The following is a 16,868-nucleotide window of genomic DNA, read 5'->3' on the forward strand; positions in this document are numbered from 1 at the left end:
TTCGTGGGTTGGAAATAACGTTATTTTGGTGATATAGGTCCAAAGATAAAAATGAGGGGAGGATGGGTGGTGGGAAAGAACCGCTAGCTTTTATTAAATTTTTAAGCACAATGTCAAAAGATGTCCTTCAAAATTCAAATATCAACTAAGTGCTTGAACCCCTTTAAAAATGGTGCCAGCGCCTGAGCGGTGGCGCCAGACGCTGTTGACAGGGATGGAGCAGCCACCTCCGATGACATCATCAGGGGCAGCCGCTGTGCCCCCTCCATTTAAATGAGCCCCTGCGCGAAGACCGCTGAAATCAGAGCGCGCCGACGCGATTTGCAGCATGCTCACAAAACTCAGCCCAGTGTGTCACCATGTTGCCCTTTAATTTAATTACTAATGCATTGATATAAATAAAATAACCAACCAAGAGCAATGAAATACATGAAAATTATCAAATTAAGATGAAAGAAGCATGTGTTTGAAGTGCTAATGAGTCATACATTATGTCTTATTGTGATTCATCAAATTATGTAGATCATACTTGTCCTTATTGGCTACTTTTAATCAGGGCTGAGCTGAATTTAGTAAAGTAAGTTTGCATTTGTTTGTATTGCTGTTGTTTACTGCTGGAATAGAACAATTCTTACAGAATGCAGCTGACATTTTCCTCTTTGTGATTTCAGCCATGACTTTATTGGAGAATTTACAACAAGCTATCGAGAACTTGCCAGAGGACAAAGTCAGTTCAATGTTTACGAGGTAAGCTTATCCTACTGATTCCAATATTTGAAATGAAATTTTCATAAATATCCAGAAGCTGATTATTCATATTGTATTGTAATTCAATTCACTTTCTCAGTGTAGCAATTTGAATTTTTGTTTACTTACTTTCAGCACAGTTGAAGCCGACAAAGGGGTGGGGTTGGGGGGGGGAGGAGGGTGGTGGTGCAGTAAATAAACCATATAGGATGAACCCAGTATTGTTGGAACAACAATTTGAAGACTCCTCTCAGGATATCTTGATGAAAAGCTTGCTGAAGGACACACACAATTGATAATATAATAGACAAAATGGATAACATAAATTAAATGTGGATACCACATTGATAAACATGAGTAAATTGCTATGAGTCGTACAATTAATATGCTGAAGAATGCCAAGTGTTAATAGGATCATTGCTAGCCAGATTTTGGAACAGAAGGAGACAGTGAAAAAAGTGAGTAGAACAGATTGTATGATAGTTTATGGTAGGCAGATCTGAATTTTGAGAATATATTTGAATTGCCAATGGAGCTAAAGAGAAATGGGAATTCCATTGCGTAATGGCAGAGGAGAATAGGATGCATACGTCAACAGTGAAGAGTGGGATCGAAATAGCTTGTATTTAACCATTCCATATATACTAGTTCCCTAATAAACTTGCTGTGAATATCCCAAATTATGGAATAGATATGTAAGACAACAGTGAAGTGTAGAATTGAAAGAGCATGCTTTTAACCATTCCATACTACTCCCAAATAATTCTCTCAAATAAAACCCTACAAAGGCTATATCATTATTCTGTGGCTTTTACCTCCAATATCCATCGAGAAGTCTATTTCAAATATTGATCACTTTTTGTCGGGTATAATTTCTTCACACATCAATCCGAAATTTCCTTTCATCAATTGGAACTCTACTCTCTTGTGTTACTGTCATGACTTACCTTGAAATAATACTCTGAGATAACCTTTCCTGGACCATTTAATATCTTGCATACAGTTGTGTTTATGCTGGGTTATTGGGTTTAGTTTGTAATATCTGATTTAACTCAGAGCATGCAGATATCGCACTTGTGTTAAATAACCAACTGGTTTATTTACAAGACTTTAACTGTAAAAGGTTTTTACAGGATTTCAGTACAATGTTTTGCAACAGCCAGTTTTCTGTGGAAGCTTCCAGCAGTCTGTCTTAGTTTCAGTTTACATTGCAGCTCCACTTGGAGGCTTACGCAATCAAACACTGTGAACGCAGATCCTGGGTAGTCTGATGCAATCAAACCCTGATTGATCAAACACTACACATACTTCTATAAGGTCCCTTTACTTCAAAGCTGAGGAACCTCAGTTTCCCTACTCTTCCCTCATAACGCTGTGGATAAGCTTCGTGGGTTTTCTTGGAATTGCCTTCAGAGCTTGAATGTTTCCTTTGTATTTCAGTGAGCCAAGACTGGACACAATGCTCAAAGCATGGTCAGGCCATAGCACTATATTATTCTACATAACTTCCACTGACTTACATTCAACTGATTTGGGAATATGAGTCTATAAATGATAGTTATCGATATTAGTGGATAAATGCTAAACATAATAATGACATTCCTCTATCTACTGTTTTAGTGAAAGTATTAACCTGTAAAATAAGATAAACCAATTGGCATCTAAAATAGCAGACAAAGGAACTCATCTACCGATACCACAGTAATGTCTAAACTATGCTAAATTGGGGGAAGGCGAATTATAACAATATTAGGCAGGAACTGAAGAATTTAGATTGAGGGCGGCTGTTTGAGGGTAAATCAACATCTGACATGAGGGAGTCTTTCAAATGTCAGTTGATTCGAATCCAGGACCGGCACGTTCGTGTGAGGAAGAAGGATAAGTTTGGCAAGTTTCGGGTACCTTGGATAACGAGGGATATTGTGAGCCTAGTCACAAAGAAAAAGGAAGCATTCGTAAAGGCTAGAAGGCTGGGAACAGACGAAGCCCTTGAGGAATATAAAGAAAATAGGAAGGAACTTAAGCCAGGAGTCAGGAGGGCTAAAAGGGGTCATGAAAAGTCATTGGCAAACAGGATTAAGGAGAATCCCAAGGCTTTTTATATGTAAATAAAGAGCAAGAGGGGAACTAGGGAAAGGGTTGGCCCACTCAAGGACAGAGAAGGGAATCTATGTGTGGAGCCAAAGGAAATGGGCGAGGTACTAAATGAGTACTTTGCATCAGTATTCACCAAAGAGAAGGACTTGGTGGATGATGAGTCTAGGGAAGGGTGTGTAGATAGTCTGGGTCATGTTATCAAAAAGGAGGAGGTGTTGGGCGTCTTGCAAAGCATTAAGGTAGATAAGTCCCCAGGGCCTGATGGGATCTACCCCAGAATACTGAGGGAGGCAAGGGAAGAAATTGCTGGGGCCTTGACAGAAATCTTTGTATCCTCATTGGCTACAGGTGAGGTCCCAGAGGACTGGAGAATAGCCAATGTTGTTCCTTTGTTAAGAAGGGTAGCAAGGATAATCCAGGAAATTATAGGCTGGTGAGCCTAACGTCAGTGGTAGGGAAGTTATTAGAGAGGATGCTTCGGGACAGGATTTACTCCCATTTGGAAACAAATGAACTTATTAGCAAGAGGCAGCATGGTTTTGTGAAGGGGAGGTCGTATCTCACTAACTTGATTGAGTTCTTTGATGAAGTGACAAAGATGATTGATGAAGGAAGGGCAGTGGATGTTGTCTATATGGACTTCAGTAAAGCCTTTGACAAGGTCCCTCATGGCAGACTGGTACAAAAGGTGAAGTCACACGGGATCAGAGGTGAGCTGGCAAAATGGATACAGAACTGGCTCGGTCATAGAAGACAGAGGGTAGCAGTGGAAGGGTGCTTTTCTGAATGGAGGGCTGTGACGAGTGGTGTTCCGCAGGGATCAGTGCTGGGACCTTTGCTGTTTGTTGAATACTTGGATGATTTGGAGGAAAATGTAGCTGGTCTGATTAAGTTTGTGGACGACAGAAAGGTTGGTGGAGTTGCGGATAGTGATGAGGATTGTCAGAGGATACAGCAGGATATAGATTGGTTGGAGACTTGAGCGGAGAAATGGCAGATGGAGTTTAATCTGGACAAATGTGAGGTAATGCATTTTGGAAGATCTAATGCAGGTGGGAAGTATACAGTAAATGGCAGAACCCTTAGGAGTATTGACAGGCAGAGAGATCTGGGCGTACAGGTCCACAGGTCACTGAAAGTGGCAACGCAGGTGGATAAGGTAGTCAAGAAGGCATACGGCATGCTTGCCTTCATCGGTCGAGGCACAGAGTATAAAAATTGGCAAGTCATGTTGCAGCTGTACGGAACCTCAGTTGGGCCACACTTGGAATATTGCGTGCAATTCTGGTCACCACACTCCCAGAAGGACGTGGAGGCTTTGGAGAGGGTACAGAAGAGGTTTACCAGGATGTTGCCTGGTCTGGAGGGCATTAGCTATGAAGAGAGGTTGGATAAACTCAGATTGTTTTCACTGGAACGACGGAGCTGGAGGGGCGACATGATAGAGGTTTACAAAGTTATGAGTGGCATGGACAGAGTGAATAGTCAGAAGCTTTTTCCCAGGGTGGAAGAGTCAGTTACTCGGGGACATAGGTTTAAGGTGCGAGGGGCAAAGTTTAGAAGGGATGTGCGAGGCAAGTTCTTTACACAGAGAGTGCTGAGTGCCTGGAACTTGCTGCTGGGGGAGGTGGTGGAAGCAGGTGCGATAGCGATGTTTAAGAGGCATCGTGACAAATACATGAATAGGATAGGAATAGAGGGATACGGTCCCCGGAAGTGCAAAAGATTTTAGTTTAGGCAGGCATCATGATCGGCGCAGGCTTGGAGGGCCAAATGGCCTGTTCCTGTGCTGTACTGATCTTTGTATAGGAGAGTATTATCTTGATTGAAGATAGAGTGGCTTGATATGCTAAATCCAAGTCTAATAATCTTAGGTATCTTTCATCCTCATCATAATTTCTACTGGTCATTGAGTTTGTGTTTGATGTCATACTTTAAACTTGTTTCTGAATTAAATTTCATCTGCACTGTTCTTCTCCCCTTTATTTCCTCCTCATTCTTTCCCTTTTTTTGCCTCCTCTGTCCATGTCCTTCCCTCCCTCCAACCCCACTTGACCTTGTTTTCACGTGTGAATTGCAAGGGCAGATCAGGCCGGAATTTAACGCCCACACCCTCCCCCCAAACCCAGAGCGTGCTAGGAGGCGGGGGGTATGAAATCATGTGGGAGGTGATGGGTTGCCGTGCCCATTGCCTACTCATCCCCAGGTCAAATAGGTCCCTTAAGTGGCCAATTAATGGCCAGTTAAGGGCCTCTTCCCACCTCCGCTGATGGGTGGACACTTCAGCTCCTGAGGAGTCTGCTCACTAATACTTAACAGACTCCTTGTGGGCTGGCGGCGGGGAGCCCTCCTGATTGGGCAGCTTTGCCTCATGGAGAGCCTCCCCGGCAGCATGGGCCACCCCCACTAAAACTAGCCCCCCCTGACCTGCTGTCTAACCCATCACCCCCTCGCCAGGGCCTAGCCGATTGTCCCCAGTGAGGCCTGACCCCCACTTACCTCTTTGAAGGGTGACATCCATCATTCCTCTTCTTGCTGGTTGCAGTCCCAGCAGTGGCCAACACTCCTGGTGGTGCTGCTGGGACTGAAGAGCTACTGGCCCTCTGGTCGGCCGCTCTTAGAGACAGGACATCCTGCCTCAGAGGGGTAGAAGTCCCAACCGAGGCCAGTTAAGGGCACGGGCCATGCAAAATAGCAGTATGGCTTCCAGGCCTGGTGAAGACGGGTTCGCCCTTGACTTTTCAGTCAGTGGGTGGGGCCACTGCCTCAACGTTAAATTCCGGAGCAACTAGTTGCTATGAGACAATGTTCAGTCAGATTTAATGTGATTAACACTCTACAGGATACCTGCTAGTTTTAAAAATAACAAAAAATGCACAATTTAGGGACTTTGCTCGGTCTTGCTTCAAGATTCGAAACATTTAGAGTTTTGACCGTTGAGCAAAAACTGATGAAAAGCAAGTCACAAGTACATTCAGTGAGAATTTAGATATTCATCCGTTATTGCTAAACAAGTAGCTGATAAAGTACAGGACAGTGACAATCTCTTATGTTTGACAATTGGATTTGGTATGATTTACATTAGTAAGAATCTAAATCAATTATAAAAGCCTATGGAATGTATCGATATTCTTGATACACCAAATAATAAATTATTGTTAATCTGTTTAGTTTAATTTTGACCAACTTTTACTTTATACAAGTATTATACATGTACCACTTTATAAAGTGGGGCAAAATATTTCCATTTGCTATTTAGTGAAGGGTATTTGTGTTTGAGCACAAAATGCCTGCTGGAGCATTAGTTTCATCAGATGCTGATCACGCTAGTGGGTAGATTCAATGAAACTGTTTGCAAGCTGCTGAAGGTAATGGTTCAAGGGAATGTTTTGGGACTGGTTCAATTCTTGCTTCAAAAAAGACTACTGAAAACCACCATTTTGGATTGCTTAACAAGTTTACAGTTCCAGAAATATCACATCTGTCATAGCACCATTGATTTCAATTTTTTTTAATTTTTAAAAATGTTTTTTCAAAATAGTGATGACAATTGAGATCAGTAATGTGATAATGCCGTTGTAGCTGCAAGACACCCAGGCCCTGGTGCTTTCAAAAAGAAAACTATAAAAACAAAATCTACACAACGTTTGGCCCTTTTTAAAAAGTTACAAAAAATAACTTGGAATTTGGATTGGCTAGTAACATTACCCTTTCATGATTTCCCTCCAGGCATTAGTACTGCCTGTAATGAGTTACCCCGTCATCAGATTGGTACAATTAGAAGCAGACGGACATCAGTTCTGTACTGTTCTGACTGGAAGCCTTAAGTAGCTGGAATGTAAGTTCATCTGTATGCTTTGCTAATTATGTAAGTGTATTGAACCAGTTCTAATGGCATAAGCTCCACATTGGCTCACTGAAATTCCTGTTAGCGCATCTTTCCAAGTCATAGCAATGAGGCAAAAAGGACTGAGATTTTTTTTTTGCCAGCTTCTCCATCTCAACAGTTATCATTGCACATTTTCAGCAGAATGTTAGGGGAATCATGCAAAAGGAAGCTCCCACTTGAAACCTCTGGGAGCTTTGTTAGCATTTAAATAATGTGGGAGTGCCTTCCATTTTAACACCTCCCACAACTTTTTTCCATTCCCAACATCATATTTTGAGACTGAAAATAACATCCAGTGTAATTGGCTGTCCAGAGTTGCTGGGTTCCGAGCAGGAGGGGTGAGCAAAATAAAAGTGCTACTAAGAAACTTATTTTTTGCAGTTTCCAGCATTGAAAAACGGCTGCCAGTGGGGTGAGATGCATTTTAAGCCTTTCTAGGTGCGGCCAGATTTGTTTCGATCCGTCAAATGACATTCCTTTTAAATTGCCCCATCCCTTTAAATTTTAATTGCACACATATTTTCTTCCCCTGTCACTAGTGTGCTTCCTACATTAGTCCCATTCAGTGCCTGGATCTTTGAGTAATGTTACAAATAAGCTTATCCAGGAAATTTGAGTGTGACGAACATGTCCGCACTCGTGCACCATTAGCAGTATTTTGATAAGGACTTAAAATGGACATAAATCAATGTAAACAGTTGGGCCCAAGGAAAGTGCTGAGCCCACATCATATATTCTTTAAAATGTAAGTTTCAACTCATTTAACTATCACCACACATCAGGCACAACATTGAAGGTAACTAGAAATTGGGAAAGCTATTTAAATGTTAAAGTGACTTATGCTTATGCCATAAAATGCTTTAAAAGAACAGAAAATATAGCACGTCTCAGTGAGGACAATTTTTTTAAAAGAAGCTGTCAAAAATTGAAATGAAACAGCAGAAGAATCACATTCTTTCCTGTTGCGGCTGAAAGTCTGGCCACAATGTTGTGGGCACACCCGCCAAGAATGAGGCATATTAATTTTGCCACAAGAATATTGATTATTTTAAACTGTTAGTGGAGTAAAGAAAGAACTTGCTTTTTGAAAGAAAGCAACACCAGACCCTTGACTGGAAAGACACCTTTCTCACTGGGTTGTAGCAGAAATTTGGGTGCTCGCGTCTGGAATTTTACCCACAGACAAACGAGAAGAATTGGCAGTGGGAAGCCAAATTGTTCCCAATCACAAAAGAGCAAGATTAATACAGGTTTTCTTATGGTTGTGTGTGACTGAATACTAACATGTCTATAACTGAAGCGAATAGCTGTCCAAGCCAGGGTGAAGTCACTTGGGATAAGTTAAAAGTACTGTCTATGGTGGAGTTGAGAAAAATGGCTCAGCAGTGTGGGATCACTGTCCATGCCAAGGCTAGGAAGTCTGAACTCCTAAGGCTAGTGGCCAACCATTTTTCCCTTGAATCTGAAGAAGCAGAAGCAACGTTAGAAGTAGACCCAGACAGCGTACTGCTGGCAAAGATACAATTGGAGCAAAGGAAACATGAATTAGAAGACCGGGATAGAGAAAGAGAAAATGAAAGACAGGAGAAGGAATGAGAGAGAGAGAGGAGAGAGAGAAAGAATATTCCGGAAAGAGTACAAAGAAAGAGAGTTAAAGTGGCTTGAGTTAACTGGGGGGGCGGGTGGACAGAGTAACCCCAGTGAAATCGTGGTCAATATGGAGGAGCATAATTCGGGGCTGGGTACAAAATTGCTAAAACAAGCTCCACTAATTCCAAAATTCAATGAGGAAGATGTGGAAGCATGTTGTGTGTCTTTTGAGAAACTGGCAAGGCAGCTAAAATGGCCAGCTGAAACCTATCCTCCTTTACGACAAATGCTAACAGCATTTACAGGAACCTGCAGAGTCAAAGAGAGACCTCTAGGGGGCACAGAAACTAGGTGATGCCTCACCTAGTCGAAGTGCTACAGGTGAGTGCAGTCAAGTCTGCACACATACCTGGAGGCAGGAATGTCCAAGCGACCAAAGGGGAGATTAATAAAGTATCCTCTCTCACAGTCAGAGAAAAAAGAAACCACCCATCCCCTGAAGTCAAAAGCCTTTGCAGGACTCAGCAAAGCACTGAAATAGTGTTCAGGCTGGACCTGCCCACTACTAATGCTCCTGAAAAAAGCTTCCCCAAAGAACGACATGGCTACTGGGATGCCAAAAAAGGGGAACTTAAAGCAGCACAGGGACTTTAAGGGCATTTAAGTGGTCATTGGATAGACATATGGATGAAAATGGAATAGTGTAGGTCAGATGGTTTCACAGGTCGGCGCAACATCGAGGGCTGAAGGGCCTGTACTGCGCTGTAATGTTCTATGACCCAGGCAAGACAATTTTAATAAGCTTTAAGAGTAATGAATGAATGGAAATGAATGAGAGAAGTGCATGGTTTTTCTTTCTGTATCTTATATTTCTCTCAAACCTTTTAATGAAATCTGCCGGGTTTTTTTTCAAATTCTATTTTATTCCCCTGGATGTGGATGTGGATGTGTCATGCAGGGCCCCATCTGCCAGGAATGAGGCACATTAATTTTGCCACATGAACATTGATTTTTTTTAAACTGTTACTGGAATAAAGAAAGAACTTCCTTTTCAAAGAAAGTAACACCAGACCCTTGACTGGAAAGATATCTTTCTCACCTGGTCATAACAATGTGAAGAGAGCCATGGAAGAAGCACGAGCGGAGGATGCTCGTGTTTGAGAGTTGGGGGCATGACCAATTTTGTGGGTGGAGATTTTTCAGTCAGAGAGTTTGAAGGTCAGCTGTAAAACACCGCAGGGATTTGAGTGTAGTTCAGAACGTAATGTGCTTATGTTCAAAATTCCATGATCATCTAAATCAACCAAATGCCAAGGAAACTCTGCACTACTGAAAGCAACAGAAAGGGTAAAATCTCTTCTACAGAAAGAAGGAATTTGGTCTAAGCTGGTAGAAGATAAGTTCATGACTGATGTCAAGAAGCACTGCTTCATTCAAAAAGCTATGAATGCTTAGAACATTCTTCTAGGTGGGTCATAGAGGAAAATCTCTGGAATCATTCAAGAGCCAGATTCTGTACTGAAGAGCACTTGGGCTTCTAAGGATGAATGACTGAAATGGGTCAAATTTGTTCCCTCAGCTGTACTTATTTTTGATGATAAATAGATGTAATTATATGTAACTTAAAATCTAATTAACTAAAGGAAACAGATTTCCCTTGATACTCAGTAAGGTTTGTAACTGAGTCCAAAGGAACTAATTAATGAATTTAGTTTAACAGTCAAAGGTATATGATCTAGAATTTGGGCACTGAAAAAGGACTTGGTTTATTTTTTATTTAAAGTACTTTCCATATAATTTAGAGTCAAACAACCAATTTAGATATGCAGGAGTAAAATGATATTTCTGGTAGCTGTGCAGATGTGTCGTGTTCCAAGTCTTTGAAACAACTTGGATTTCATTGCTGATAACATTGTTCTTGCAAACAGTTGCCCGCTGATGTCAGTTAGAGGGTACGACTGAAAACTTGTTTTACGCATGCGACAGCTCCTCAGCCAATCACAATTAGGGCAGAATCTTCTGCTCTTCGGATATGAGCATGAGTCGGGATCATTTCTGGGTCCCGATCTCGGTCTGCCTGTCGGGGGGGCCGCCTGGCAGATTTTCCCGAAGGTGGCTTATTAAGAGGCTGCTCCCGGGCCTGTTGTCTAATTAAGGCCCATCTTGAGGCGCCCTCTGAAGAGGTATTAACTTTAAGAAAATAAATGGTGGCCACAGCTGTGAGGCCACCCGCATGGAGGGAAAACCCCTCTGCAGGATGGTCGCCAGCCGCAGCTGTGGCCCACTGACAGCTGCAACTCTGGTGGGTGTTTAAAACAGGAGGCCAGCCACCAGCAAACCATCTCCTGGCAGCTGCTGGGCTTGACCCTCAGTAGGGTGGCCTGTCTTCCACCGGGAAGATCCTGTCAGCGTCCCAACCAGCCCACAAATGGACACTTAATTATGCAGCTTGGCTACCTGCCACTGCTGGCCAGGTAGCCTCTGCTGATGATGACCTGCCTCCAGAAAGTTCACCTGGAGGCAGGAATTCATCAGGCCACTGACCCGACACGTTTTTCTTTGAAATTCTTCTTGATACCGTCTTGAAGACCGCCCCACCAGGCAGATTCCACCTCTAGTCTTCAATCATAGGCTACAATTCAGTCTCCGGAACGTTACCCTTTATCCTGTGCTGGTTAAATTTCCCTGTGAGTTAAACAGGATTGCATTTGAAAAATACTTCTTCTCTCCTGACTTGTGCAAGGTATTCTGGAATCTGTAGAGATTGATAGAGATTCACTGAAACATACAGTCCTATGTGAAGACATGCTGTGTGCTGTCAGCAACTTTTCAATGTATAAATGTAAAATAAAGTATAGAAAGCAAAATAAAATAAGGGAAAAAGATGGGATTAAGAGAGGGAGATAAAAGAGACAAAGAAAAAATAAAGAATTTTTTTGTAGATCTCCAGCAATAATTAAAATCTGAAGGAATGCGACTACAGGTGTGAAAGTAAATTTTCAGTGTTAGAGAGGTTGTTTAGCAGTAATTGCCATTCTTGTACTTGATTCCCTTCAAGGCCTCATTCCTCCCTTCTCTGCAACCTTCACCAGTCCTACTTTGCTCCAAGAACCCTGCATTCCTCCAACTCTGGCCTCTTATGCATCCTGAAATTCTCTTTAGTCTAATATTGGTGGCTGCGCCCCCAGTGTTCTAGGCCTTTAGCTCTGGAAATGCATCCCTGCACCTCTCTCCCACCCCACCTCCTCCAACGCCCTCCTTAAAACCAACCACTTTGAAGAGAGCTTGTAGTCATCCTTCATTATAGCTCCTTTGATTCAGTGCTGATTAGAGTCTGATTACATATCTGCGAAGCACCTTGGAATGTTTTTCGATATTAAAAGAGCTATATAAATGCAAATTGTTGTTGTACAAAAAACCTGGCAGTATTTAGGGATACATCCCCTTGTCTGTTTATTTGCACGACAATGCTTGGTCTAGCAAGTAAATATTGAAAGTGGCAGCAACTGCTGTTAGCTTACTGCATGTTAATAATGGAAGGCTAACAACTTTCAAAGGACTAAAAATGCATATTAGGGACTTGGAATATCTACAGCAACTAATTATCTCTATCTTGATTCCAATGTTGCACAGACAGTGAAGACTTTTACAATGAATCATATGGATACACAATGCACTCAAATTTCATGAAAATAACATTAGCTCAAATTGACATTTAATGCAGTCAGTACTGATGCGTGAAGGAAAAACAACTGTCAGTCAGTAAAGAGTGCCAGAATCAGTAAAAATGATGCAGTGCTGGTGGCAGAATAATTGTGTCACCATAACTTTTGGGTGATACTGTTTTGGATTGTATTATGAAAACTTAACATAGCCTATTCTAAGAAAGGTATTCCAGAGAGATAGTTGCCGCCATTCTTTATTGCTTCTTAATGTGACAACAGATCTGGCTCAGTATCCAGCAAACCACATGAATGTTTCATTTGCAGATGGCTTCAGCACTAGCCACTAATCTATCCACAACAGATTTCAAGCTACAGTTTATTGTTCAGCCACAAGTACACCCTAGATTGTGCTTCTTATGCATATTTAGTTGATATTTTACATCCAGTGGTTAGAACTTTCATTGCAACCAGGTCATATATTTATTTAAATTTATTCAATTGGATTAAACTAATACAATCATTGTATTAAACACAGTTGATTGTGCAGCTCCGACTAATTACGTTGCTGTATTTGGACAGTCTTCCTCCTCATGGTGGTCGCCATCTGCAATCTATTCACTTTCTCCACTTGAGCAGGTTCTAATTTTCTGAGGTCCTTAACAAAATCCCAATCAAATCAAGTAACAAAGGTCCTAAACTATAATAGTCTACTTTTCTTAGTTCAAAGTTGCTTTATTCAAATTATCTGGTAATCAGAATGTTTGTTACATTAAATCCCCACTTTGCTATGTTATTTACTTTGCTTGGTTCCATTTTTAGAGCAAATAACAGCCTTGAATAATCAGAAGTAGTCTATAATCAGTAGCGAAGCTGCATGTTTACATGGGTGTAGAAATTGGAAATTTGTATATAATTGGCTACAAACTAGAAAATACAAACTACGAGTACAATATTTAAATAAGCCTCAACTGCAGTGTATATGTTTTCCCGTTGATGCTAACACAAATGCATTGTAAAAATGTTCTCCCTGACCCATATCAGCACAACTCACACAGAAGAGCCACTATTAGGGCATCAGTTACCTTTTTTTGATTCATTCATGAGATGTGGGCATCGCTGGCTAGGCCAGCATTTATTGCCCATCCCTAATTGCCCTTGAGAAGGTGGTGGTGAGCTGCCTTCTTGAACCGCTGCAGTCCATGTGGGGTAGGGACACCTACAGTGCTGTTAGGAAGGGAGTTCCAGGATTTTGATCCAGTGACAGTGAAGGAACGGCGATATAGTTCCAAGTCAGGATTGTGTGTGGCTTGGAGGGGAACTTGCAGGTGGTGGTGTTCTCGTGCATCTGCTGCCCTTGTCCTTCTAGGTGGTAGAGGTCGCGGGTTTGGAAGGTGCTGTTGAAGGAGCCTTGGTGTGCTGCTGCAGTGCATTTTGTAGATGTTACACACTGCTGCCACTGTGCGTCGGTGTTGGAGGGAGTGAATGTTTGTGGGTGGGATGCGAATCAAGCGAGCTGCTTCATCCTGGATGGTGTTGAGTTTTGTTGGAGCTGTACCCATCCAGGCAAGTGGAAAGTATTCCATCACACTCCTGACTTTTGCCTTGTAGTTGATGGACAGGCATTGGGGAGTCAGGAGGTGAGTTACTCACTGCAGGATTCCTAGCCTCTAACCTGCTCTTGTACCCATGGTATTTATATGGCTACTGCAATTCAGTTTCTGGTCAATGGTAACCTCCAGGATGATGTTAGCGGGGGATTCAGTGATTGTAATGCCATTGAATGTCGAGGAGATCTGGTTAGATTCTCTCTTGTTTGAGATAGTCATTGCCTGGCACTTGTGTGGTGTGAATGTTACTTGCCACTTATCAGCCCAAGCCTGGATATTGTCCAGGTTTTGCTGCATTTCTACACGGGCTACTTCAGTATCTGAAGAGTCGCGAATGGTGCTGAGCATTGTGCAATCAGCAGCGAACATCCCCACTCTGACCTTATGATTGAAGGAAGGTCATTGATGAAGCAGGTGAAGTTAGTTGGGCCTAGGACACTACCCTGAAGAACTCCTTTAGTGACTGGCATCTGTGATGCTGGGGACTTCAGGAGGCGGCCGAGATGGATCATCAAACTTGGCACTTCTGGCTGAAGATTGTTACAAATGTTTCAGCCTTATCTTTTGCACTGATGTGCTGGGCTCTCCCATCATTGAGGATGGGAATATTTGTGGAGCCACCTCCTCCAGTTAGTTGTTTAACTGTCCACCACCATTCATGACAAGATGTGGCAGGACTGCAGAGCTTAGATCTGATCCGTTGGTTATGGGATTGCTGAGCTCTGTCTATCGCATGCTGCTTACGCTGTTTGGCACACAGGTAGCCCTGGTTGTAACTTCACCAGATTGATACCTCATTTTGAGGTATGCTGGATGCTGCTCCTGGCATGCCCTCCTGCACTCTTTATTGGGGAGGTGATGGCATAGTGGTATTGTTACTGGACTTGTAACCCAGAGACCCAGGATATTGCTCTGGGGACATGAGTTCGAATCCCACCACGGCAGAAGGGAGAATTTGAATTCAATTAATATTAAAAAGCTAGTCTAATGATGGCCATGAAACCATTGTCGATTGTTGTAAAAACCCACCTGGTTCACTAATGTCCTTTAGGGAAAGAAATCTGCTGTCCTTACCAGGTCTGGCCTACATGTGACTCTAGACCCACAGCAATGTGGTTGACTCTTACATACCCTCTGAAATGGCATAGCAAGCCACTCAGTTGTATCTAACCACTACAAAGTCTAAGAAAAGGAATGAAACTGGATGGACCAGCATCGATCTAGGCACCAGAAACGACAACGGCAAACCCAGCCCTGTTGACCCTGCAAAGTTCTCCTTACTAACATTTGGGGGCTTGTGCCAAAGTTGGGAGTATTGTCCCACAGACTAGTCAAGCAACAGCCTGACATAGTCATACTCACCGAATCATACCTTACAATATCCCCACCATCACCATCCCCAGGTATGTCCTGCCCCACTGGCAAGACGGACCCAGCAGAGGTGGCGGCACAGTGGTATACAGTCGGAGGGAGTAGCCCTGGGAGTTCTCAACATCGATCCCAGATCCCAAGAGGTCTCATGGCATCAGGCCAAACATGGACAAGGAAACCTCCTGCTGATGAATCAGTACTCCTCTATGTTGAACAGCACTTGGAGGAAGCACTGATGGTGTCAAGGGTGCAGAATGTACTCTGGGTGGGGGACTTCAATGTCCATCACTAAGAGTGGCTCAGTAGTACCACTACTGACCAAGCTGGCTGAGTCCTAAAGGACATGCTGCTGGATTGGGTCTGTGGCAGGTGGTGAGGGAACCAACAAGATGGAAAAACATACTTGACCTCGTTCTCACCAATCTGCCTGTCGCAGATGCATCTGTCCATGACAGTATTGGTAGGAGTGACCATCGCATAGCTCTTGTGGAGACAAAGTCCCATCTTCACATTGAAGGTACCCTCCAATGTGTTGTGTGGCACTACCACCATGCTACATGGGATAGATTTCGAACGGATCTAGCAAAGCAAAACTGGGCATCAATGAGGCGCTGTGGGCCATCAGCAGCAGTAGAATTGTACTCAACCACAATCTGTAACCTTATGGCCTGGTATATCTCCCATCAGCTACCTTAAATGCTAGAATGCCAAACAAAACAGATACAAATCCAGAAAAAAAATAATGTGTGTTAATTAGCATTGGATTAATATGTTTATTATTTCTGTCCATCTCCCCAAGCCATGCACATTTTACTGATGAGTGGGTATTTGATTCAGGGATGAAAGAAGAACATTTACATAGTCCCTTTCACAAACTCAGAATGACCCAAAATGCTTTACAGCCAATGAAGATCTTTTGAAATGCAGTCATTATCGTAATGAAGAAACCGCAGCAGCAAATTTGCGCACAGGAAGGTTCCAAATACAGCAACAAAATAAATGACCCAATAATTTTTTTTTGTGTTGCATGAGGGATAACTGTTGGCCAGGACACCAGGAGAACTCGAATAAAAACAGAAAGTGCTGGAAATACTCAGTAGGTCAGGCAGCATCTGTGGTGAGAGAAGCAGAGTTAACGTTTCAGGTCTGTGACCTTTCATCAGAACCCAGGAGAACTTTGTGTTCTTCTTCAAGTAGTGCAGAATCTTTTTTGCCCACCAAAGAGGGGAGACAGGGCCTTGGTTTAACATTTCATTAGTCTCAATAAAGATATATTCCATTGAGGAAGAATCTACCAGAAGGATGCACCATCCATGGCTAACTCGGGAAGTTAAGGGTGGTATCAAATTGAAAGAAAAGGCATCCAATGCTGTGAAGCTTAGTGGTAGACCAGCAGATGGGAACAAATTTAGAGAAGGATGACTGAAGAAAAAGGGAGAAATTGGAGTATAAGAGAAAACCAGCAAGAAGTATAAAAACAAACATTAAAAGCTTTACAAATATATAAAAAGAAAGATTAGCTGAAGTGAACATTGGTCCCTCAGAGGGTGAGGCTGGGCAATTAATAATCAGAAATGAGGAAATAGCAGAGGTTTTGAACAAGTATTTTGTATCCATCTTCACAGTAGAAGAGACAAAAAGTATCCCAAGAATAATAGAAAATCAGGAGGAAAAAAAGGTGGGAGGAACTTAAAAAAAAAAATCACTATCACTGGAGAAAGCGTAATGGGAATACTAATGGGACTAAAGGTTGACAAGTCCCCAGGACCTGATGGCCTCTTCCTGAGGTCTCCTGCATCACAGATGCCAGTCTTCGGCCAATCTGATTCACTCCACGTGATATCAAGAGACGGCTAAAGGCACTGGATACTGCAAAGGCTATGAGTCCTGACAACATCCTGG

General features: G+C 42.5%; 1 protein-coding gene across 8 annotated transcripts in view; it reads left to right on the forward strand.

Moving 5' to 3' along the window:
- Positions 1–16,868, forward strand: part of LOC137383870 (copine-8-like) — a 699,632-nt gene that overhangs the window by 466,568 nt on the left and 216,196 nt on the right. For all 8 annotated transcript variants that reach the window (XM_068057206.1, XM_068057208.1, XM_068057209.1 and 5 more), the window contains one exon: positions 672–747. In XM_068057206.1, the coding sequence (XP_067913307.1) occupies positions 672–747 (76 nt within the window). The remainder of the gene's footprint in view (positions 1–671; positions 748–16,868) is intronic.

This window comes from Heterodontus francisci, chromosome 25 (assembly GCF_036365525.1).
Source record: "Heterodontus francisci isolate sHetFra1 chromosome 25, sHetFra1.hap1, whole genome shotgun sequence".
In the NCBI taxonomy this organism is placed as follows: domain Eukaryota; kingdom Metazoa; phylum Chordata; class Chondrichthyes; order Heterodontiformes; family Heterodontidae; genus Heterodontus; species Heterodontus francisci.